This window comes from Lissotriton helveticus, chromosome 8 (assembly GCF_964261635.1).
Source record: "Lissotriton helveticus chromosome 8, aLisHel1.1, whole genome shotgun sequence".
Lineage (NCBI taxonomy): Eukaryota > Metazoa > Chordata > Amphibia > Caudata > Salamandridae > Lissotriton > Lissotriton helveticus.
In genome coordinates, this window is record NC_136069.1 from 468,941,034 (window position 1) to 468,959,543 (window position 18,510).

General features: G+C 44.9%; 1 protein-coding gene across 2 annotated transcripts in view; it reads right to left on the reverse strand.

The window, feature by feature from the left end:
• The window catches only part of KPNA3 (karyopherin subunit alpha 3), an 802,806-nt gene that overhangs the window by 161,174 nt on the left and 623,122 nt on the right, over nucleotides 1-18,510 (reverse strand). For both annotated transcript variants that reach the window (XM_078657369.1, XM_078657368.1), the window contains exon 14: nucleotides 9,339-9,410. In XM_078657369.1, the coding sequence (XP_078513495.1) occupies nucleotides 9,339-9,410 (72 nt within the window). The remainder of the gene's footprint in view (nucleotides 1-9,338; nucleotides 9,411-18,510) is intronic.

An 18,510-nucleotide genomic window follows, 5' to 3' on the forward strand; every position in this document is an offset into this window, starting at 1 on the left:
AATCCCTCAGGGCTTCGACCCCGCCGGGCCCTTATTCCCCGATGAGACCTGCTGACCGCCTCTGCCCCTCTGACGCTTCTGGAAGGGCTCCCTCTGATGTTGTTGCTGCTGTTGGCCAGCTTGGCGATCCTGCCCTCGCTGGTATCGTTGGGGGGAGTAGTGCCTCTGGAAGGGGCGGAAAGACTTCCACTGGTCCTTTGGTGTCTCCAAACCGACCGCCTTCAGCGTCTCAACTTCTGCCTTCATGCGGGCCATCTCCTCATCCGCATGAGTCCCGAAGAGGGTACTGCCCTTAAAGGGCAAGTTGGCAATACGCTGCTGCGCCTCCGGCTTGAGAGGTAAGGCGCAACCAGTTGTGGCGTCTCAAGTTTACTCCATGGCAGTACCCGTGAGCAGCCAGGAGAGAGGTATCCGCAGCCGTGCTGATGACTTGGTTGGAAACCATCATGCCCTCATTCAAGATTTCCTGAACATCTTCCCTTCTGTCCCTCGGGAGGAGCTCAATGAATTGTTGCAGGGACTCCCACAAGGAGCGGTCAAACCGACCCGGAAGTGCTGTCGAACTCTCAGCTTTCATAGAAGTGGCTGCCGTACTGCAGACCTTTCTCCCTGCCGAATCCATTTGACGGCTCTCCTTGTCCGGAGGGACCGTTGACGAAGGAGCAGTAGAGTGTTGCTTCTTTGCCGCTGTAACAATAACCAAATCTGGGGCAGGATCCGTTCTCAGAAACGCCGGATCCGAATCCGGGGGCCTGTACTTCTTCTTAAGCTGGGATGGGGCAGTCTTCATCGAGGCCGGCGTCAGGAACAGTTCAAAGGCCGGTTCCTCCAACCCTGGCACCAAAGTGCAAGACAGGTGCTTACGCTGTAGAGTTTCAAAGATGACAGGTGGAAGGGGTGGGCACCGTCAGTGCTATCCCCAACTTTGCTGCTCCCTTCAACAGCATGTCCTGAAACGTCACGATGTCATCCACTGGCGACACCCTCGTCGGAGGAGAGTCAGACAAAGTAGGCGAATACCTCCGGTCACTGGAAGAGTCCGTGTATCTGGTATGCCTGGACTGCGACCTCTCTCTACGACGACGATGTCGTGACCTGGTTGAAGATCTACGCTCACTGCGAGAGCGATGCCTCCCCTGTGATTGCGACCTCGGTTTCCTGGGTCTCGCCGGACCCACCTGCACCGGCTGTTGCCGAAGAAGAGGTGCTGAGCTGGAATCAAAGGCCTCGGTTGGAGAGGCTGAGGTGGAAGAGGAGGAGGAGGAGGAGTTGGAGGAGGAGTTGGAAGAGGAGTTGGAAGAGGAGTTGGAAGAGGAGTTGGAAGAGGAGGAGGAGTTGGAAGAGGAGGAGGAGTTGGAAGAGGAAGAGGAGTTGGAAGAGGAAGAGGAGTTGGAAGAGGAAGAGGAGTTGGAAGAGGAAGAGGAGTTGGAGTTGGAGGAGGAAGAGGAAGAGGAGTTGGAAGAGGAGTTGGAAGAGGAGGAGGAAGAGGAAGAGGAAGAGGAAGAGGAAGAGGAAGAGGAGGAGGCGGAGGAGGAAGTTGTGGAGGAGGAGGAAGTTGTTGAGGTGGAGGAAGTTGTTGAGGTGGAGGAGTAGGTGTCCTAGGCCTTGAGGGAGAGTAGGTCCTCGAGTAATCAGAGTCCGGAGACCTAAGTACTCTCCTCTTCTTATGAGCAGGCCTGGGAGAGGATGCTCTGGAGGTAGACTCTCCCGAGGAGGAACTCCGGCGCCGCCGCGACAGGGAACTCTCTGATGAAGAGACGCTCACCACACTAGACCCCGTCCGGGGAGTAGACTTCCTCTTCGACGTCGACTTTTCCTTCCTCGAAGTCGATCTCCTCGACGTGGCTCTCCTCTACGTTTCTTGACGTCGATCCCTTCGACAAGGCTCTCCTCTACGTTTGACGTCGATCTTCTTGACGTCGAAGGCAGAGGGCGAGCACCTGCCTCTTCAGGACTCAGCACGACGATAGTGTCAACGCCGGTAAAGTCCTTGACATCGACCTCATCCGAGGTCTCGGCGTCCTACCCCTCGACGTCGAAGTCGCTTCGACCCACAGCCCTGGGTCGACAGGGAACAGATGGTAGTCATACCTCTCGACGCAGACGTCGAAGCCCTCGACGTCGACCGGGACCAGTGCAGTTTCCGGGCCTGTTCTTGACTGGGGAGCCCCCCAGAGGCCGATGCACGGGCAGAAGATGAAGATAGAGTCCCTCCAAGCCCAGAGGTCCCACCTGCTTCTTGAGGTCTCCTCTGCTCCAGGACTTGGAGACGAATCTTCTCCCTGTCACGCAGGGTCCTCCTGGAGAAAGAATAGCAAATATCACAGGAGTCAGGTAAATGAGTAGCAGGCAGACAGAGTATGCACACTCTGTGGGGGTCTGACTTGGCCTTCTTTCCACCACACTCAGGGCACTTGTCAAATAAAGCTGGAATTTCAACAAGATAGAGATGATAAAACTGGTAAAAAAAGACAGCAACTGGAAGAGGAAGACCCCAGACTTTGAGTGAAACAAATCTCACTGAAAAATATCCAAAAATTGAAGATATACCCAAAAAAGGTAGAGCTCAATGCTCCAGGGTCCTGCTGGCAGGAGCCGGAAAAAAGAACTGAAAGTAACTTGCCTGTGGCTGTGCATCATGGGATACCGAGGGTCTCTGGAAGGTTCCTTGAAGGCAAGATATCCCTTTTCCAGACACATAATGGCAGCCTATGAGGCTTGTCTGTCCAACCCTTCCTCTCTATCATACAAAGGATTTTTGTAAAGGGGAGTTTCTATATGTGTGGTGAAACTCTGTAAATGTGTAAAATGTAATGATATTATTTAGCTATCCTTTTCACTTCAGGATGAAGTGTTGGCCAATGTAGCCTTGTTAATGCCAGGCTGCATTATTTGGCTTTTATTTTCTCTTAAGTGTCTATGCAGGACTGAAGAAGAAGAAGACTTAAAAGACTATTTTGATTGCTCAGGGGTCCCCGCACATTTGCAGGACAATTGACAGAGATTAGGACTATACACAGAGATCCCCTACTACAGAAAAGGGCTTTCTAGTGACCACACCCAGGATCTACCTGAGCTTGGGGTGGTTAAAACGAGCGGGGGACTGGGATCCAACATAGAAAACTCTTTCCCACACACAGAAACTAAGTCAAGAGAGAACTAATGGCATCTGTAGGGTGAAAAAAGGGGGCTCTATAGACATGCTCATGAACTCTAATGCTTCCAGGAGGGAGAGAACAAGGGAGGCCGTAGCAGGGCGACCTCCCCAATGGTAGAGGACTCCGAGGCCCCAGTTAGACGCCCAAACCTGGAGGCCTTGTATTCGGGCCTGATAGAAGACCTGTGAGCAGTTAAGAGGGATCTTACAAGCAAATTGCAGGCAGCCTGGAAGAAGTGACAGATTGGAGCAAGAGTAGACATGATAAAAGAGAGGGACAATCACGAGACTAAGAAATAGAGCAACTACTACAAGAAATCATCCGCCTCTCAGAGCAACAACTGGATCTCCAGGCACACGCAGAGTATTTAGAAAATCGATCCAGACGAAACATTCGGATATGCAAAGCGCCTAGAGACCGAGCAGACCATCTAAGATCTGGCCAGAAACCCACACAGTGACTACACCCCTGGTAATGAGATGGCCTGTATTTCCCCAATCTCCAATCTGGGGACTATAAATTTTTTTATATTGTTATGGGGCTTGTTCACGGGTGCCTGTCAGAGCCAGAATATTGTTTTACTTCTAAATAGCGATACGCCAAATGGGGGTCCTGAGAGAGTAGACGGAACGCAGCTTATAGGCGCAATCACAGGGCGTCCTGGAATCCTGACATGACATTGTCCACAAAGAGCCTGAGGGTACTGACCTTCAATATCAAGGGTTTGAATAACCTGGTCAAGAGGAAGGCGGTACTGACCTACCTTGAACATTCGCGGAGGACGTATGCCTTTTACAAGAAACACATCTTCTGCGCAGGGACTGGAGCAGGCTCAAGTCCCGAACCTTTTTCCCAGCAGTTTTTCTCCTCTATGACGCACAGGTCGACAGGAGTCGCAATGCTGTTTTTGAGCTCCTTCCAGGGGAAGGTGGGGATAAAAGTGGTGGAGATTATGGGTCGTCTATTCGGATACCGAATACACTTTGGCCCACACTCCATTCTTTTGGGATCTATTTACACCCCTAATGAGAGGCAGGAGCCGGTTTTACAGGAAGAAATTATGGCGAAGCAGGATAGGTGTGTGATCCAAGGGGGCGACAAAAATTTGGTGTTTCATAATTACTTGGACCACTCGACCCAATGACGGGGCAGCAGGGGAAATTAGAGCAGGAGGTACCCGCTGGATACAGGAACTGGATTTGAGAGCTCCGTGGTTAGGCCAACACTTGGACTACAGATCCTACACAAGACTCAATTACTTTCTGGGCTCCAGGGAGGTACAGGAGCCATTGTGCTCGGTGGAGATTGAACCCCGGGCCCTGCCCGACCACTCCACAGTTCAGCTAGACCTCGCTCTTCCACCCCAAAGCAGAGAACCCCGAACACAGAAACGAAGAGAAACACTACTACGCTTTCCAGAAACTGTCCAAGAGGTGGAAAAGACCTTTAGGGAATACCTAGAAGCGAACGTAATCTCTGAAACCTCACCAGCGATGATATGGAACACCCTGAAGAAGGTAATCAGAGGCGTATTGATCGATACATCAGTGGCGGACAATAAAGCTAGACGCCACAAACTGGCACAACTCCAGGAACAGGTCCGGGAACTCGAGTGTATCCACCATCGCACTTAGGCCCGAGGGTCTGGAGGCAATTAGAGACGGCCAGGAAACAACTGGCTGGCCTCTACCACACAGAACATGCAATTTTACATCTTAAACACGCATTCTACATGGGAGGGAATAAGAGCAGGAGAATGCAAGCTAACATACTTACAAGGCAATGACAGGCTAACACCGTGAAGGCTCTGACCACAGACACAGGTGTGGTAATAGAGGGAGACGAGATGGTGCAGCCAGGTTCGGATCATTCTATATGGAACAATACGCTGCGCAGGAGCTCCCTTCCAAGCCAATCTTTGGCTACCTGAAAAGAGCGTAGGTGTCTAGCTTGACGGCAGAACAATGGGCAGACCTTGATATGCCTATCAGAATCGAGGTCGTCATATCTGCAATTTCTAGGTTAAAACCTAACAAACCTCCTGGTGCCGGCGGCTTTTCAGCTGCTTTCTACAAAACATACTGTAACCCCTTAGCCCCCCTCCTCACAAAGGTATTCAACAAAATCACAAGCTCATCGACACTCCCTCCATCAATGTTGGAGATCTCCATCATGGTAACTGCGAAACCGGGCAAGGACAAGAAATTATGTGGGTCTTATCGACCAATAGCACTCTTAAATGTAGATGTGACACTGTTCACAGGGATCCTAGCAGCATGTCTTGCCCCATGCATGGCTGGGCGGCCCAGATCAGTCAGGATTTATCCCTAATAGACAATGCTCAGATAACAGAAAACATCTTCACCTTATAGACAAGGCGTCCCGCTGCCAGCGAGAGATGAAGCTTTTCTCTAAAGACGCGGAGAAATCATTCGATAGGGTGCATTGGCCCTATCTAGCAGACATTCTGAGACATTTTTGGGCTGGGAGGTAGGTTCTGCTCGTGGGTGCTAAGTGGATACGAGAGACCCCGAGCCTTGGTTAGAGTAAACTGCAGAAATTCTGAAAGCTTCCTAATTTGACATGGCACTCTACATGGAGGCTTTCGCGCAGAGAGTACGAGATGATCAAGATGTGGGGGAGGGGGGTTGGGTGCTTTGGGGGTTAAGAGCACTTGATCACGGTCTACGCCAATGACTTTCTAGTCTCTCGCAACAATCCCCGGGAGACACTCCAGAGTTTCCTACAAAAAATCAAGAGGTTCGGAGCAGAATTGGGCCTCCGAATTAATATTACCAAATTTCAGGCTCTAAGCCTGACAGTTTCCCAAGACACTCAGGAACATCTCAAGCGGACACTCTCAATTAGCTGGAACGAGAATATTCGGTATCTGGGTATCCAACTCGCCCCGACTATTCAAGAGACCGTGACTATCAATTACCAAGAATTAGTGGGCAGAGTGAAATCGGACTTGTCCCGCAGGTAACCATACAAGCTGTCCTGGTTGGGGCACGTTGCGGCACTAAAAATGAAAGCTGTGCCCAGAGTACTATACCTATTTCTGACTTTTCAACTCTGGCCCCCACCGGGAGCACTCCAATCTATACAAAGGGTCTTCCAGACCTTCATTTGGGCGAATCGGCCGCTTCCCTCGGATGAGGTGTGTATTGAGATAGTGGACTTTGAGGCAGGCAGGCCTGGGCGTCCCATCCATATTGCATAACTGCCAGGCTATACAGCTTAGATATATAGTGGAGTGATCGCGCTCAGAATCTGAAAAATATTAGTTGTTTATGGAACGGGTGCTGGTGGGAACTTCCCGGTGGTAGATCTCGTTCTTGAAAAAAGTAGGCTGCCCTCCTAACCTGTACCTCTTGGCGATCACTGCACCCATGTGGTGGGGACAAAGAGAAGCCTCACATCGTTCCCCTCGAACTGACCCAAATAATGGAGAACCCAGAATTCACACCTGAACTGAACCGCTCTGCATTCAACGCCTGGCAGAAGCCAGGGTACAGATCTATAGGATATCTTTTCGACGAAGAGGGTCCCATCCTATTCAACACTTAAAGCGGACCCTACACTCCCTGAAAACTAGAGATTCCACTATATGCTAATCAGGCATTGGGTAATGAGCCCTGAATTGAGGGAAGCTGCACAATGACATCCAACTAACTGAGCGGTGGCTCCTTAGTAGGGAGTACGGCAAACAATTAGTCTTCAATCTATATAAACTCTTGATGGGCCTAGAACCAGGGCCAAAATCCTCTACACAGCTGCAGTGCGAATGGTAATTGGGCCGCCACTTAATACAAAAGGAGTGGAGGGACATACACTATAGGGCAAGGTACACAGCATCCAACACTTCTAGCACAGAGACACTGGTGAAGATCGCCTCCTATGGGTATTGGACCCTGATACCCATAGGAGGCCGTCTACATAAAATCAACTCAGAATGGGGGGACAAATGTTGGAGACGCAAGGACTCACCTGGGACTCTTGTTCACAGCACATTTTTGGTAAGCGGTCCTATCGGAGATCGACACACATTTTGAACCCACACCTCCTTTATTGTACTAGGTCTCCCCAACCTTATAGCCTACCCACTCCAATCCAAGAGAGGCAGAGACATTACATGGGCCCCGAGGGCGGTGCACCAATTAATACTGGCTTCATGGGGTACAGACAAATTCCCATCTAGGCTGTCCAGGCTACATCGTATTTGGGATTTGCTGGGGATGGAGAGGCTTGCATTGACACAAACCTGAAGGACCTGGCGTCCATTCATAACACTTATTTCGCAAGAATTCACATAACTCACATGCCCTAGATATCTCAGGCTGTTATGCTTGACAGATTCATCCCCACAGTTGAACTAGATTGACCTGGTTATCTAAAGGCTGCTATCCTAGGATGTACTACTAACAATGCAGGGACCCGAGCGGGGAGTGAGAGGGGTGAGCGAGAGGGGGGGGGGATTCAATGTTATAAGTTGCATAAGCTCTGAGAGCGTCGAATTTTGACACCAGTCTAGCAGAGGATCGCCTACTTTTACCATGCTTTTCCAGGAACAATAAAACACATTTAAACATGACTATCTTGTTTTAATGCTTATGTATGTCCTTAATTATGCAATAAATCAAGTTGGTCCCGTGACACAGCGCACAAGAGCTAAGCTCCCAAATCTTCCTAAATGGGATAAAAAAAAAAAAGGCCCTGAAAACTCCTCAGAACACTTTATAAATTTCATTTTTAGCCTGAGAGGAGAACAGTCTTCTCTGAGTAATTCCATTGACACTGCACAGAGAATCTAAACATGCACTCTAGGGTAAGAGCTTATACAACACCTAACTGGCTGAAGAATGTAATGAAATACAATGGGATGGAAAGCTATAAACTGGCTAACAAAGCTGGATTCATTTGCATAATGAAAATACTGTAATCTAGCACAATTTCTTGCCTCAGGATTCGCGGAGTATGGTTGCCAAGTCTGGAAGGTGTTTAACGGGAAGGACCAATACCTTTTGCTAAAGCAGCTGTAACAACTGTAAAGTGAGCACATAAATTACCAGTTACAAGGATCCGCTCATTTGGGGTATCAAGGCGCAACATTTAGACCAGCCTCAACTGCAAGATTGCTTTTAAAAAACATGTTGCCTAAAAGAGTTAATTGATTTAATTACATCACAGCTTTATATTTTTCAATAATGCAACTATATTCCCAATGACACAGCATAAACTATGTCTGCAGAAACTGGGAAACGGATTGGGCAATAACATGTAGAGAAGTCGAAGAAAATTCAGTTATTCATATATCATGATTAGTCCTTTAAACTGTTGTTTCTGGTGCCTAAATGTATGTTAGGGAAAGAGGAGGAACTTATTGAGTGGTACATTTTTGATGGGTTAAGGGGCACAAATCTGAAGGCAAAAATAAATAGAATCTTTGCTCACAAGTGTTACCTATACTAAGTGACTGCCCAAGAGCACATTTACCCTCCTTGTAGTACCAACCAGAAAAGTAGCCTAGTTGGAGCACAGCCAATATAACAAACAAATATGGAGACATTCTCCTTTTGGTACAGCCAATAATGAATGTACAGGACACCTCAATACTGTTTGCAGAGTGATTAAGTCCTTTGGGATCAAGAGAATGTTCTAGCAATTGGCCTGAGGGGCAAATGCTGACAGTGGCAATAACACTATCAGGAGGATATAAATCTACACTGCTAAAGGCTTAACATTAAAATCTTGGACTTGACAATCAGCGGCAACAGAAATACTTAAAATACTGGATCTTAAGAATTGAAAAGATAGCTCCCCTTCCACCTCATGTTACCGACTTCAAATTAGTAACAAAAAGGTGGCCCAAAAAACAACGGTCTAGAGATCAATTTTCATCACTATAAAAAAGCCAAAGCTTGTGGCAGAGTGGGGGCAGGGAATAAAAAGGCACGGCGCAAGGGGATTCACTCTACACCAAGCTGTACATTTTTAAATCGCAACAGACCTTTTTAACAAGCTACAGTCTGAGCTGGTGGTGCCTAAAAGTAGAAAAATACTTTCATAGCAAAAATGTGAAAGGCAATAAACATGGATTTCAATGTTAAGAAAATGGCATTCACAAACCCACAAATCAGGGGCCACGCTTTGTAAACGCTAACAGTGTAAACCACTAACCTGGTCTTTTTTGCCACTTATAGTCAAATTGCTTATTGCCCAGGCAGCTTCCTTCTGCGTCCCAAAGTCTCCCTAAAAAACAAAACAAAACACGTTATCTTCATTTTTCCATAACATTTTTTCTTTTAAGAAATTCATGGATATCTATACTGCATTTCTTTCTGTCAATATTTCCGATTGGAAATCTAAGATCTACCTGTGCCTAGACAGCTATCACAGTTTCTTAAGTACCAAGTGGGGGATGAGGGTCCTAAGTAGAATACAAACTGCAAGCCGATTGTTAAAGGTAACTTTTTTCATTTACAATCTGTAACTATGGTAGAGTCACATGCAGTACTCTTCATCCAAAAGTATTGACACAGTCTTCAACATAACACTGTCAGGCCAACTTTACCCTCCATTCTGGTGTCAATTTAAATAAACCGTATTGTGAAAAGAAACTGACCAGACTGCTGCCCTGCAGATGTGATTAAGTCTTGGATTTCCTGAGTGATTAAAGCTCCTTATGTGTGCGTCAAATTCAGCTTAGCTGTAGGCACAATAAGGCAATTAGCCTGCCCAGAACAGGTTTCAATACAAGAGCCATTCATTAAGCCAATTCAGGCTTTGAAATGCCATTCCCTTCACACAGTTATGCAAAGGCAACTAACAGCTGATTAGAAGTGTGGAAAGGTTTTACCTGGAGGTGGTACGAAACGCAGTGTATACCCTTTCATCTGTCTACTGTTGCAGGCTTGATTCAGTCTGTAAAGTGCTGAATCTATTTGCTTCCTGTTCCATGTCTACTTCAGTCTGAAGTGCTGCAATGAGGTGTCGAGAACAAGGAGTACACAAGTGCTGTGTAGTTTCAGGGTATAAGTCTGAATCCTGTGCCTTTGTTAAATCCCATGGATGTCAGTCAGCCATATGTAACCAAGTCTGGGTAGGCAGTGGCAGGACTAGCTGAGGCAGCTAGAATTGCAGGCAGCCTAGTGGTGGTATTGCGAGACATGTCATGCGACGAAAGAAAAGGGATCTGAAAATCTGGTTATGGCAGTTCTATGCCTTACAGCCTGGCCAATAAAATGTTTTTAAATCGGTCAGCGCTCTGCCTTACAATTTTGTCAGTAAGACTCCTTCCTTCACCTTTTATTGGCTGGCTGTGTTCTGTTTCCATCTCTCAAAGCGGATGAAGCAAGGGACCCAGACTGCTGTTGATCAGGAACTTTAGGTCTGATGATGTATATGGTTCTGGGTCATTTGTTAGGACACTTTGTAATTTGTGGACCCATGTCTTACTTTTAGTCGCCATCTGTGAACTGGCTTTAATATATTTAGCTGTTTCACTGGCAGAGGGGCTCCTTCATGTAACACCACTACAATATTTGATTTACATTTCAACACGCCACTGCATTTGGTCTCCTCCCCACTGCACTTTGAAGAGATTAGTCTTAACTTTATCATTTTATGCACTTCTTTACTAGACTGTTGCAACATTACATGAATGAATGAATGGGTTAGAAAAGACCTGTATGCCTGGTGAGAATCTTATACAAAACCCTTGATGGTACTGGTATTTTACATGGGGGAAATTCCTACTTTAAGCCTTTTGAAAAAAGCTGAGTAATCTGGATTTTGAATATAAATCTGTAACTCCTGTATCAATACCAAGTTCAATGGCAGCCAGATGTGAATACAGAAGTTTACACGCCAGGAAATATTGCTTGAGAGTTTGCAAAAATGTTATAATAACCTGGACAGTAGCATTTAGTAGTTGACCTGAGGAGCTTTGGAATTCATTGCAAAGAGTGTCCACTTTGGGGTGTACCCTGCATAAAGCAGTATTGCTAATCTGTGAGACCGAGGCCTCAGTCCTGATATGAGTTCTAGATGAGTTCCCACAAAGAGAAAACAATGCAGTACTTGGAAGTAAACAGGTTTCAGCGAGTAATCCTCAGTTTAGCCTCAGTAGCTTAGCACCCGCATCAAGGCCTTGCTCAGATATGTGTGTGATACATGAACAGCAACTCTAAAACAACAATAAAGTGAACAAACATTTACAATTTCAAAACACAAAATTTTACCTAAATCGAATGTAGGGCTCCAGAGGTATCCAAGAACCTAAGTGGGATCATATGTTGAAAATCGAAATATATCAGATGAGGGAATTGAATCTCAACCATACTCTAGCAGTGCCAAGGTTGTCAGGACTGTCATTTCTTCTCTTGTACACCAGAGCTCCCCAAATCAGAATGTCATCGTGATTGGGTGACAGATTTCAGACCAGGCCATGGCCGGTCCACAGATAGATAGAACAGTAATGGAATGGTGATCGTGTGCTCATTCTCAGAGGAGACACCACATGCAGAACAGTTTTCGGGCCCCAACATCAACCAAGTATTAAGGCTTCAATGGTATTGCTCCAATAAGATATTAGAAGTTGTGAACAATTTAGAAGAAAGGACATAGAAAGCATCTAACAAATGTGAAGAACACACCAAACCTTATGCCTTTCCTGACCCCAAGGAATGCTAGTTGGATACAAAGAATCTTGTTCAAATGAGAACAATCATTGGCAAAGCCAACATGTTTCACATATGCAGGAGCTATTGGCTTCTAGACAAGTTGTACAGCAGCATAGGTTTTAAAAACAAAAAAAAGGCTATGACAAAGCCAACTCAGACATGGGAAGGGTTGGGAGGGATTAGACGCAGCAAGGATCATGGGAGGGATTAGAAGCAGTCCGCACATAGTGGAAAAAGTAGCCAGAGCAAGGAGCAGGTGGGGAGGTAAGAAGCAGTCGGACAAGGGGTAGGTGAGGAAGCGACACAGACAGGGGGAGGCGAGAGGGGAGGAAGCAGCTCGTACATGGGGAGGCGGGAGGGGAAGAAGTGGCACGGACAAGGAGGCAGGGGGAGAAGAAGCAGGTCAGACAGGGGCAAGAAGCAGCACGGACAGTGGGAGGGTAAGAAGCAGCATGGGCAAAGAAACAACACAACAAGAAGAAAAAAGAAAATAGTGACTCAATTAAACTTCGAGGAACTTCGAGGAGTGGAACGACACTAATCAAACTGGAGCAATCAGAACTTGGTCCATGCTTCACCTGAAAGAAGCAGAAGGGAAAGTGGCAAGCACTTGTCAATTAGGAGGCAGCACATATGAGTGACAATGAAGACAACAAATGGTAAGCAATTGACGGGCTTGGAGCCCCTTGTAGGAAAAAAGATCTCTTGCAGGAGACAGCACATGTGCACTGTCTTAGGTGAGATCTAAAAAGGATTTTCGCCACTTTCAGTTAGGTCACAGTCCCAAGTCCAACAGGGTGCAGGTTTCCCCAGTACTCTGTCAGGCCAGTAGGAATTCTTCAAGCACAGAGCAGACATTTTTCAATCCCACGTGTTCAAGTCAGCTCTGTAATGAACAGTTGCATACTTTTTTTTTTTAGTTCACCCCAAATCGGATTGGCAAATTTGAACTAATCAAGTTAGAATTCCTGTACATCACTCTCCTACCATACACTGATATTTCCTGCTTCAGCTCGACACTAGACAACAAAGTATCCCAACGTTTTGAATGCTACAGAAATTCTTAATGGCATATCGAAGCCTAACTGAAATATTCATCTCCTCCGCTGTCTGAACATTGTCCCAAAGCCAGCCTACCACAGAAACCTACTTGCACACGAAAAAATTCACTTTTGTCTGTTGGTACCATGTAGTGAGTTGACTGTTAACTCTGTATCAAAACTCTGATAATAGACTCTTATTCTGGTAGAGATTATATAATTTGTGGGGTTTGAACTATAGAGTGGCTCCAATTTAGACAACTTTACACAAATGTACATACATACTGTGACAGCTGGATGAAGATGAAAAGCATAATTCTAGTGTGGGAATGTCCTGCAAGCCTCTCCACGCCAAGAAGCTAACATGTTTATAGGTATTTGCAATCTCCTTTCCATTGAACTAATTATTGGAAACCATTCTGGGAGCATTATATATAGCCTCAAATTGTTAGATTTTGCAAACATGCACGTTTCTATGCTGGAACCTCAGTCAGTACTATAAGCGGAGTTCAAAGCATTTCCACTGAGTGGTCAAACCTAAAAGTGAAGTCTTAGTATTAATGAAACACATATACAAGCTTGAGCAACTTAAACCTATGGATACAAGCCTAACCTTAGTGGCAGCCTATTTTATTTTAAAGATCCATATGACGGTACCGTAAACTGACAGCTACAGAGTTTATTTTGCGTTGTAGGGGCTTAAGTATACTCATTCAGGGTATAAAATAAACAAAAAACTTGTTGCCCTGACCCCAAATATTATTGTCTGGGCATCAGGTGATTGGAATTCCATTCTCCTAAAAATCAAACCCCTCCAGAGCACATCTGCTCCAATTCTATGGTGAAATGGTTCATCTTATTTGTGAACCATTTATCCGTCAAAGGAATGTTTTGGAGAGCTGAAGGAAATCATCTGCCTTTTTGGAGGAGGTGTTTATGACACCAATTACATGCGAGTCCTAGGTGTCTGAGCACCTGCAAAGCTTATTAAGGCTATTGTAAGGCTGCTTTTTTCGAAAGACAGGAAAAAGTCAACCTTTTGAAAGTCACCTTTGCAGCAAAAAAAACCAACCTAATAACCGATTACTTATAAGCCATCAGAATAAAATTTCTACCAATGTCTTAACTAAAGCTGCTAAAATAACTTTCTAGCAAAATACAAAAACTTTTTAAATTTCTTTTCTGACGTCCAGGCCTAACCTATATTACAATATAGCTACTCAAGTGCATATAGTATGTTTACCTCAAATCCCCCTGTGAATAGAATGGCATTTACATTCGGTACAGGAGCACCACTGAGTGCTGAGGTGGCAAAAGTGGAAAAGCATAAGCAAATGTGCCCTAGCAATTAATCCACTGCAAAGTCACCCGGGTTGTTACGGCTGCAAGGTATCTGGAGCCATAGTTTTTGCATTCTGTGTTTGCCCCTTTCATAAAACAGATCTATGTCTGGTGACCAAGCACTGCTGAAGTGCTTCTTAATTATAGATGGATACACATTTGTTTAATTCTTCATCTTCGCTTCATCTGTCAGCCAGATTGTTTACCATGCTAGGCACATTTTGTGGCAACAAATGTTTGCGCCTTGTAAATTAATGCCATACTTTCTGTACAGTGTACTTCCCAGCTCTAATTCCAACAAGAAAAACATATTGTGTCTGCTGAAAATCAAGAACAAAGTGCCTATTAGATATTAATGCAACTCTAATAGTCTATGACTTTCAGCAAAAAAAAAAGGTAATGTGTAAGTGTACCTAAACAAGGTCTGCTGATCCTGTACTGCAAGCCCGCCTAAGTAAGCACCCTACGATGCCTGAGAGTCAATCATAATATTCACCTGAATATGAGGGTACAAGAAGTCTGTCTTTTGTCAACTAGTGCTCATTCTACTGCTAAAGCTTGTTCTTTAGCCTAACCATTACAAACACTAGATCCTCCCACGATTCATACCCCTGTGACCACAATATGGTCAACTATTGTGCTAAAAATCTTATGTGAAGTCTGAAACGGAGGACAATGGTAATGCATGATGACAATGCCCAGAAGGCGTATTAGTTTTGTCAATCAAATACTAACATCTAAGAAAACAATTTTAAGGATACCTATGTTCACTTTGGTGGGAAGAATATTCTCCTGCATGCCCCAAAAATATGTAATCATCTTCTTTGGGCATTAACGATTTTAGCATATTAATGCACAAGCACTGCTTGTGCTGAAGCTGGTTTGCTTGATCTGATGTTGGAAAGATTTTTAGGCAGACTTGGTGCCAAATGAAAACAGAAAATGAATAATGCTTACCCCTCACCAAACATCCAGTACTGTTGGTGGGCTGTAAGCATGACAATAAATATTCTTGAGGTCAAGTGTAGTGATTCAGTCCTCTTCCCTCCTACTATAATGACCTCCTAAGAGAGTTCATCTGTAAGTAGTTGAGTATTCTCAGGTCTATCCTTTTTGCAGACTGAATAGTGAATAAATGGTGTCCCTTTCCTGTCACGTCAACCTCCTTTAAGACCCCCTTTAAGAACAATGCTTTTACTTCTTTAATGTGTAGAAGCCCTTTCTTGAACTGTGTTCGCTTGAAGTGGTAATGTTGAAATTGATCAAAAAACCTGTTACAGAGAGTTTCCATAGCTCCCTACCTGAAATGAAGACAATGACTCTGCCATCCACTTACAGAGATTTTCTGGTTGGGGCAGCTTCGTGGTATAGAAAGTCCCTTCACTAGTAGACCTGCTCTTACTCTGCAAACTTCTACTTCAGGAATAAATATTCCCTCAAAATCTACCCTGATCATATTGTAAACCACATACCACTGGTTCTGGGTCTGCTAGATTATGGTTTGGTGACAAAGGACTCCTGTATTTGTTCGAGTCAGGGGATAAAGGCCCAGTGCCGACAGAAACCTTCCTTCTATTTTGTTATTGGAGTGTCCTTTATCTTTAACAATACTTTATCCACCATCAGACAGATCAAGCGCTTGTTACTGAATGGCAAGTTAAGGAAATAAAGTTGTACTTCAGCATGAAACCCCAAAGTGTACAGTCATGTCTGGCAATGTAAGATGAGGTTTGTGGATGTCTGCTGGTTGGTGTCTGGAGTATACTGATGCAGGTGTTGGAGATGCTCTTTTCACTAATATGCTATCTCTTATGCCTTGTTCAGCAGTACTTTCACAGGTGTTTATCAACACATTCACATCTTCGAGTAGAGGAGGCCTCAGCAGCTTTAAAATGCTAGGGAAGTAGTGATGGGCCAGTTCATATCAACCCTTTAATCTCTAGTTTCCAGGTACATATTCTTCTTTTGGGTGACCTCAGGGACAACACAGGTGCTTGATTGAAAAGATGGTGGTTCAACTGCAGAGTATCCTTTGATCATGGTTGAGGTGACAATCTTCTTGGTCCTGGTGCCAGTTCCCCGTACCAAGACTGAACGTACCATTTACAAACAATGGTTGAGGCATTACAAAAAACAACAATACTCATGCCACTATTACCAAGATTAGTTATTTCAATTCGCATTTAGTGCACGTGGATGGAGGAAAGCAGAAATTACACCTCCCCCCTTAGTTGAGGAAAACTCGAGAGATGCAAATATGGCCGAGCACCCTATCTTAATATCAAAACCTTGAGCTAGCAACATGTCATATTTTGTCCAAATATAATAGGTGAGGAACATTTCACATTCAGATGGGAAGTAAAATACAGTCTCCAAAAATGTCACGATCCACAATCTGAATTAACGAGTCATCCTTTATTGACTAATACATTTCCAGACATATTTTTTCATTTGTAGTCCGAGCCAAAAGGAATTGCCCAAGCATATTATTGTAAAGGTATGGGTTCCTGTGTGCTCAATGAAATTCACCTTTTTCCCCTTTTGATTGTTTTGCTGGCTGTTCTACACCAGTTTGAGTCAAACCTAGATCCTGACGTTGATTAGCTTAGATTGGTCTGATCTGATAGTTCAACTTGCAAGAGAGCCGCTGAAAACTGGTCCACAGCCAAAGCTACACTTCCTTAGGATTGGATAACAGTTTAAACAGACCTTCACTTTGGTTGGCCTGATCTTCTGGCAAGTGGCTTTAAAGTAGTATAAACATATCCCACATTCATGCAGTAATTCATGCTGTTTATAGACTTCCAAGAGATACTTCACATTAGTGTGCTGAAAGACATTTGTCAGGGACAGAAGCCTTGCAGGTGTAGGACGTAAAGTGCTGACAGAGGGTAAAAGGTGGCCCCTGGCTGTGAAGAAAATGGTAAGTGAAGTTCTGTTTGAGGGTAGCATCAAGGAAGTAAACCACCTTAAAGCGATGAGGTACGTGCAGTTCATCTTGCCGGCATCACAAATACAAAGAGACCATAACCTGGCGTTTCAGGACTTTGTTGCAAGACCTATTGCAGCTCATTAAGAACATACAGGAGTTGGGAGCCTTCCTTGGCACTCATTTGTCTGCTTCGTATTCAGCTTGTCAATCTTGTGTTTTGAATCGGAGCATTGCCTTTCACATCTTTTGTTGATTGCCTTCATTACTTCCACTACCTGCTTTTCAAGAATGTTTTTTTTTGTTTAATATCTGTTTATTGAATTCAAACAAATAGAAAATTAGGCATGTCGCAGAAAAGAGAATGCAGGAACGGGAGCGTAACAAAAGTTGGATTGCAGAATAAACAGTTCTGGGCCTCTGTAAAGGGAAAAAACAGTTCAATAGTGTTGCAAAGTCATCCTGAGCCCTGGTCACACCCCAACTTTTTGCTGACTGATGCTGGTGGTAACTGATTTTGACTGACCCTGGGCTCTGCCTAACCAGGCCCAGGGCCTGTGCTGAGCTGAAAGGAACACATTAGAAAAAAGTTAAAACACCCAACATACACTAGGGTACACTATGGTATGGTGGGGTACCCCTGTGATTGGCATTACCTACTCCATAGGCCCCTTGTATATCATAGGGCAGGGGATTCAAACTACCTAGAAGTCTCCAATACCCTTGGGTATGGCAGTTAAGAGGCCATCAGCTTTTTCTGCTCTAGCATGTGTGCAGTGCGGAAGCCTGAGGTGAGTTTAAAAGCAGCACTGGGAGCCAGGACTGCTTTCAAACAGTAAATTGTGCCCAAACTCTACTTTGGTGGTAGGGGCACTTAAAAATGGAAAACCTACAATGTGTTCGCATATTAGGGACCCCCAGGGTCTCCCCTAAGTATCCCAGGGGTGGGGGGTCAGTTACCTAGAAGGTATGCCCTCATAAAAAAAGAGTTTTTATATGCCTGGGTAAAGTGAAATTTCACATTTCACTCATCACATTGTGTTAAAGTGCTGCTCAAATTCGACTTTGATGCTAGGAGCACTGGGTAAGGAGGATCTGCAATATTTCTGCAGATTCAGAACCCCTAAAGTCTCCCCTTGTTGCACAGGGGGTGGGGGTCCTTTAGAAATTAGGGAAATACTTATAAAATATATTTTTATAAGCCCTAGTGCTAGAAAACTGGCCCAAGTAATTTTCCCCATTGCAAATCCCTTGGCCCATAGGTTAACATGGCAGGTAGTTATTAAAGAATAACTCCTGATAGGAAGGAGATAGAGCTACTTTTCAAACTCTTACTGGAATGGTAGGGTGAGACCCAA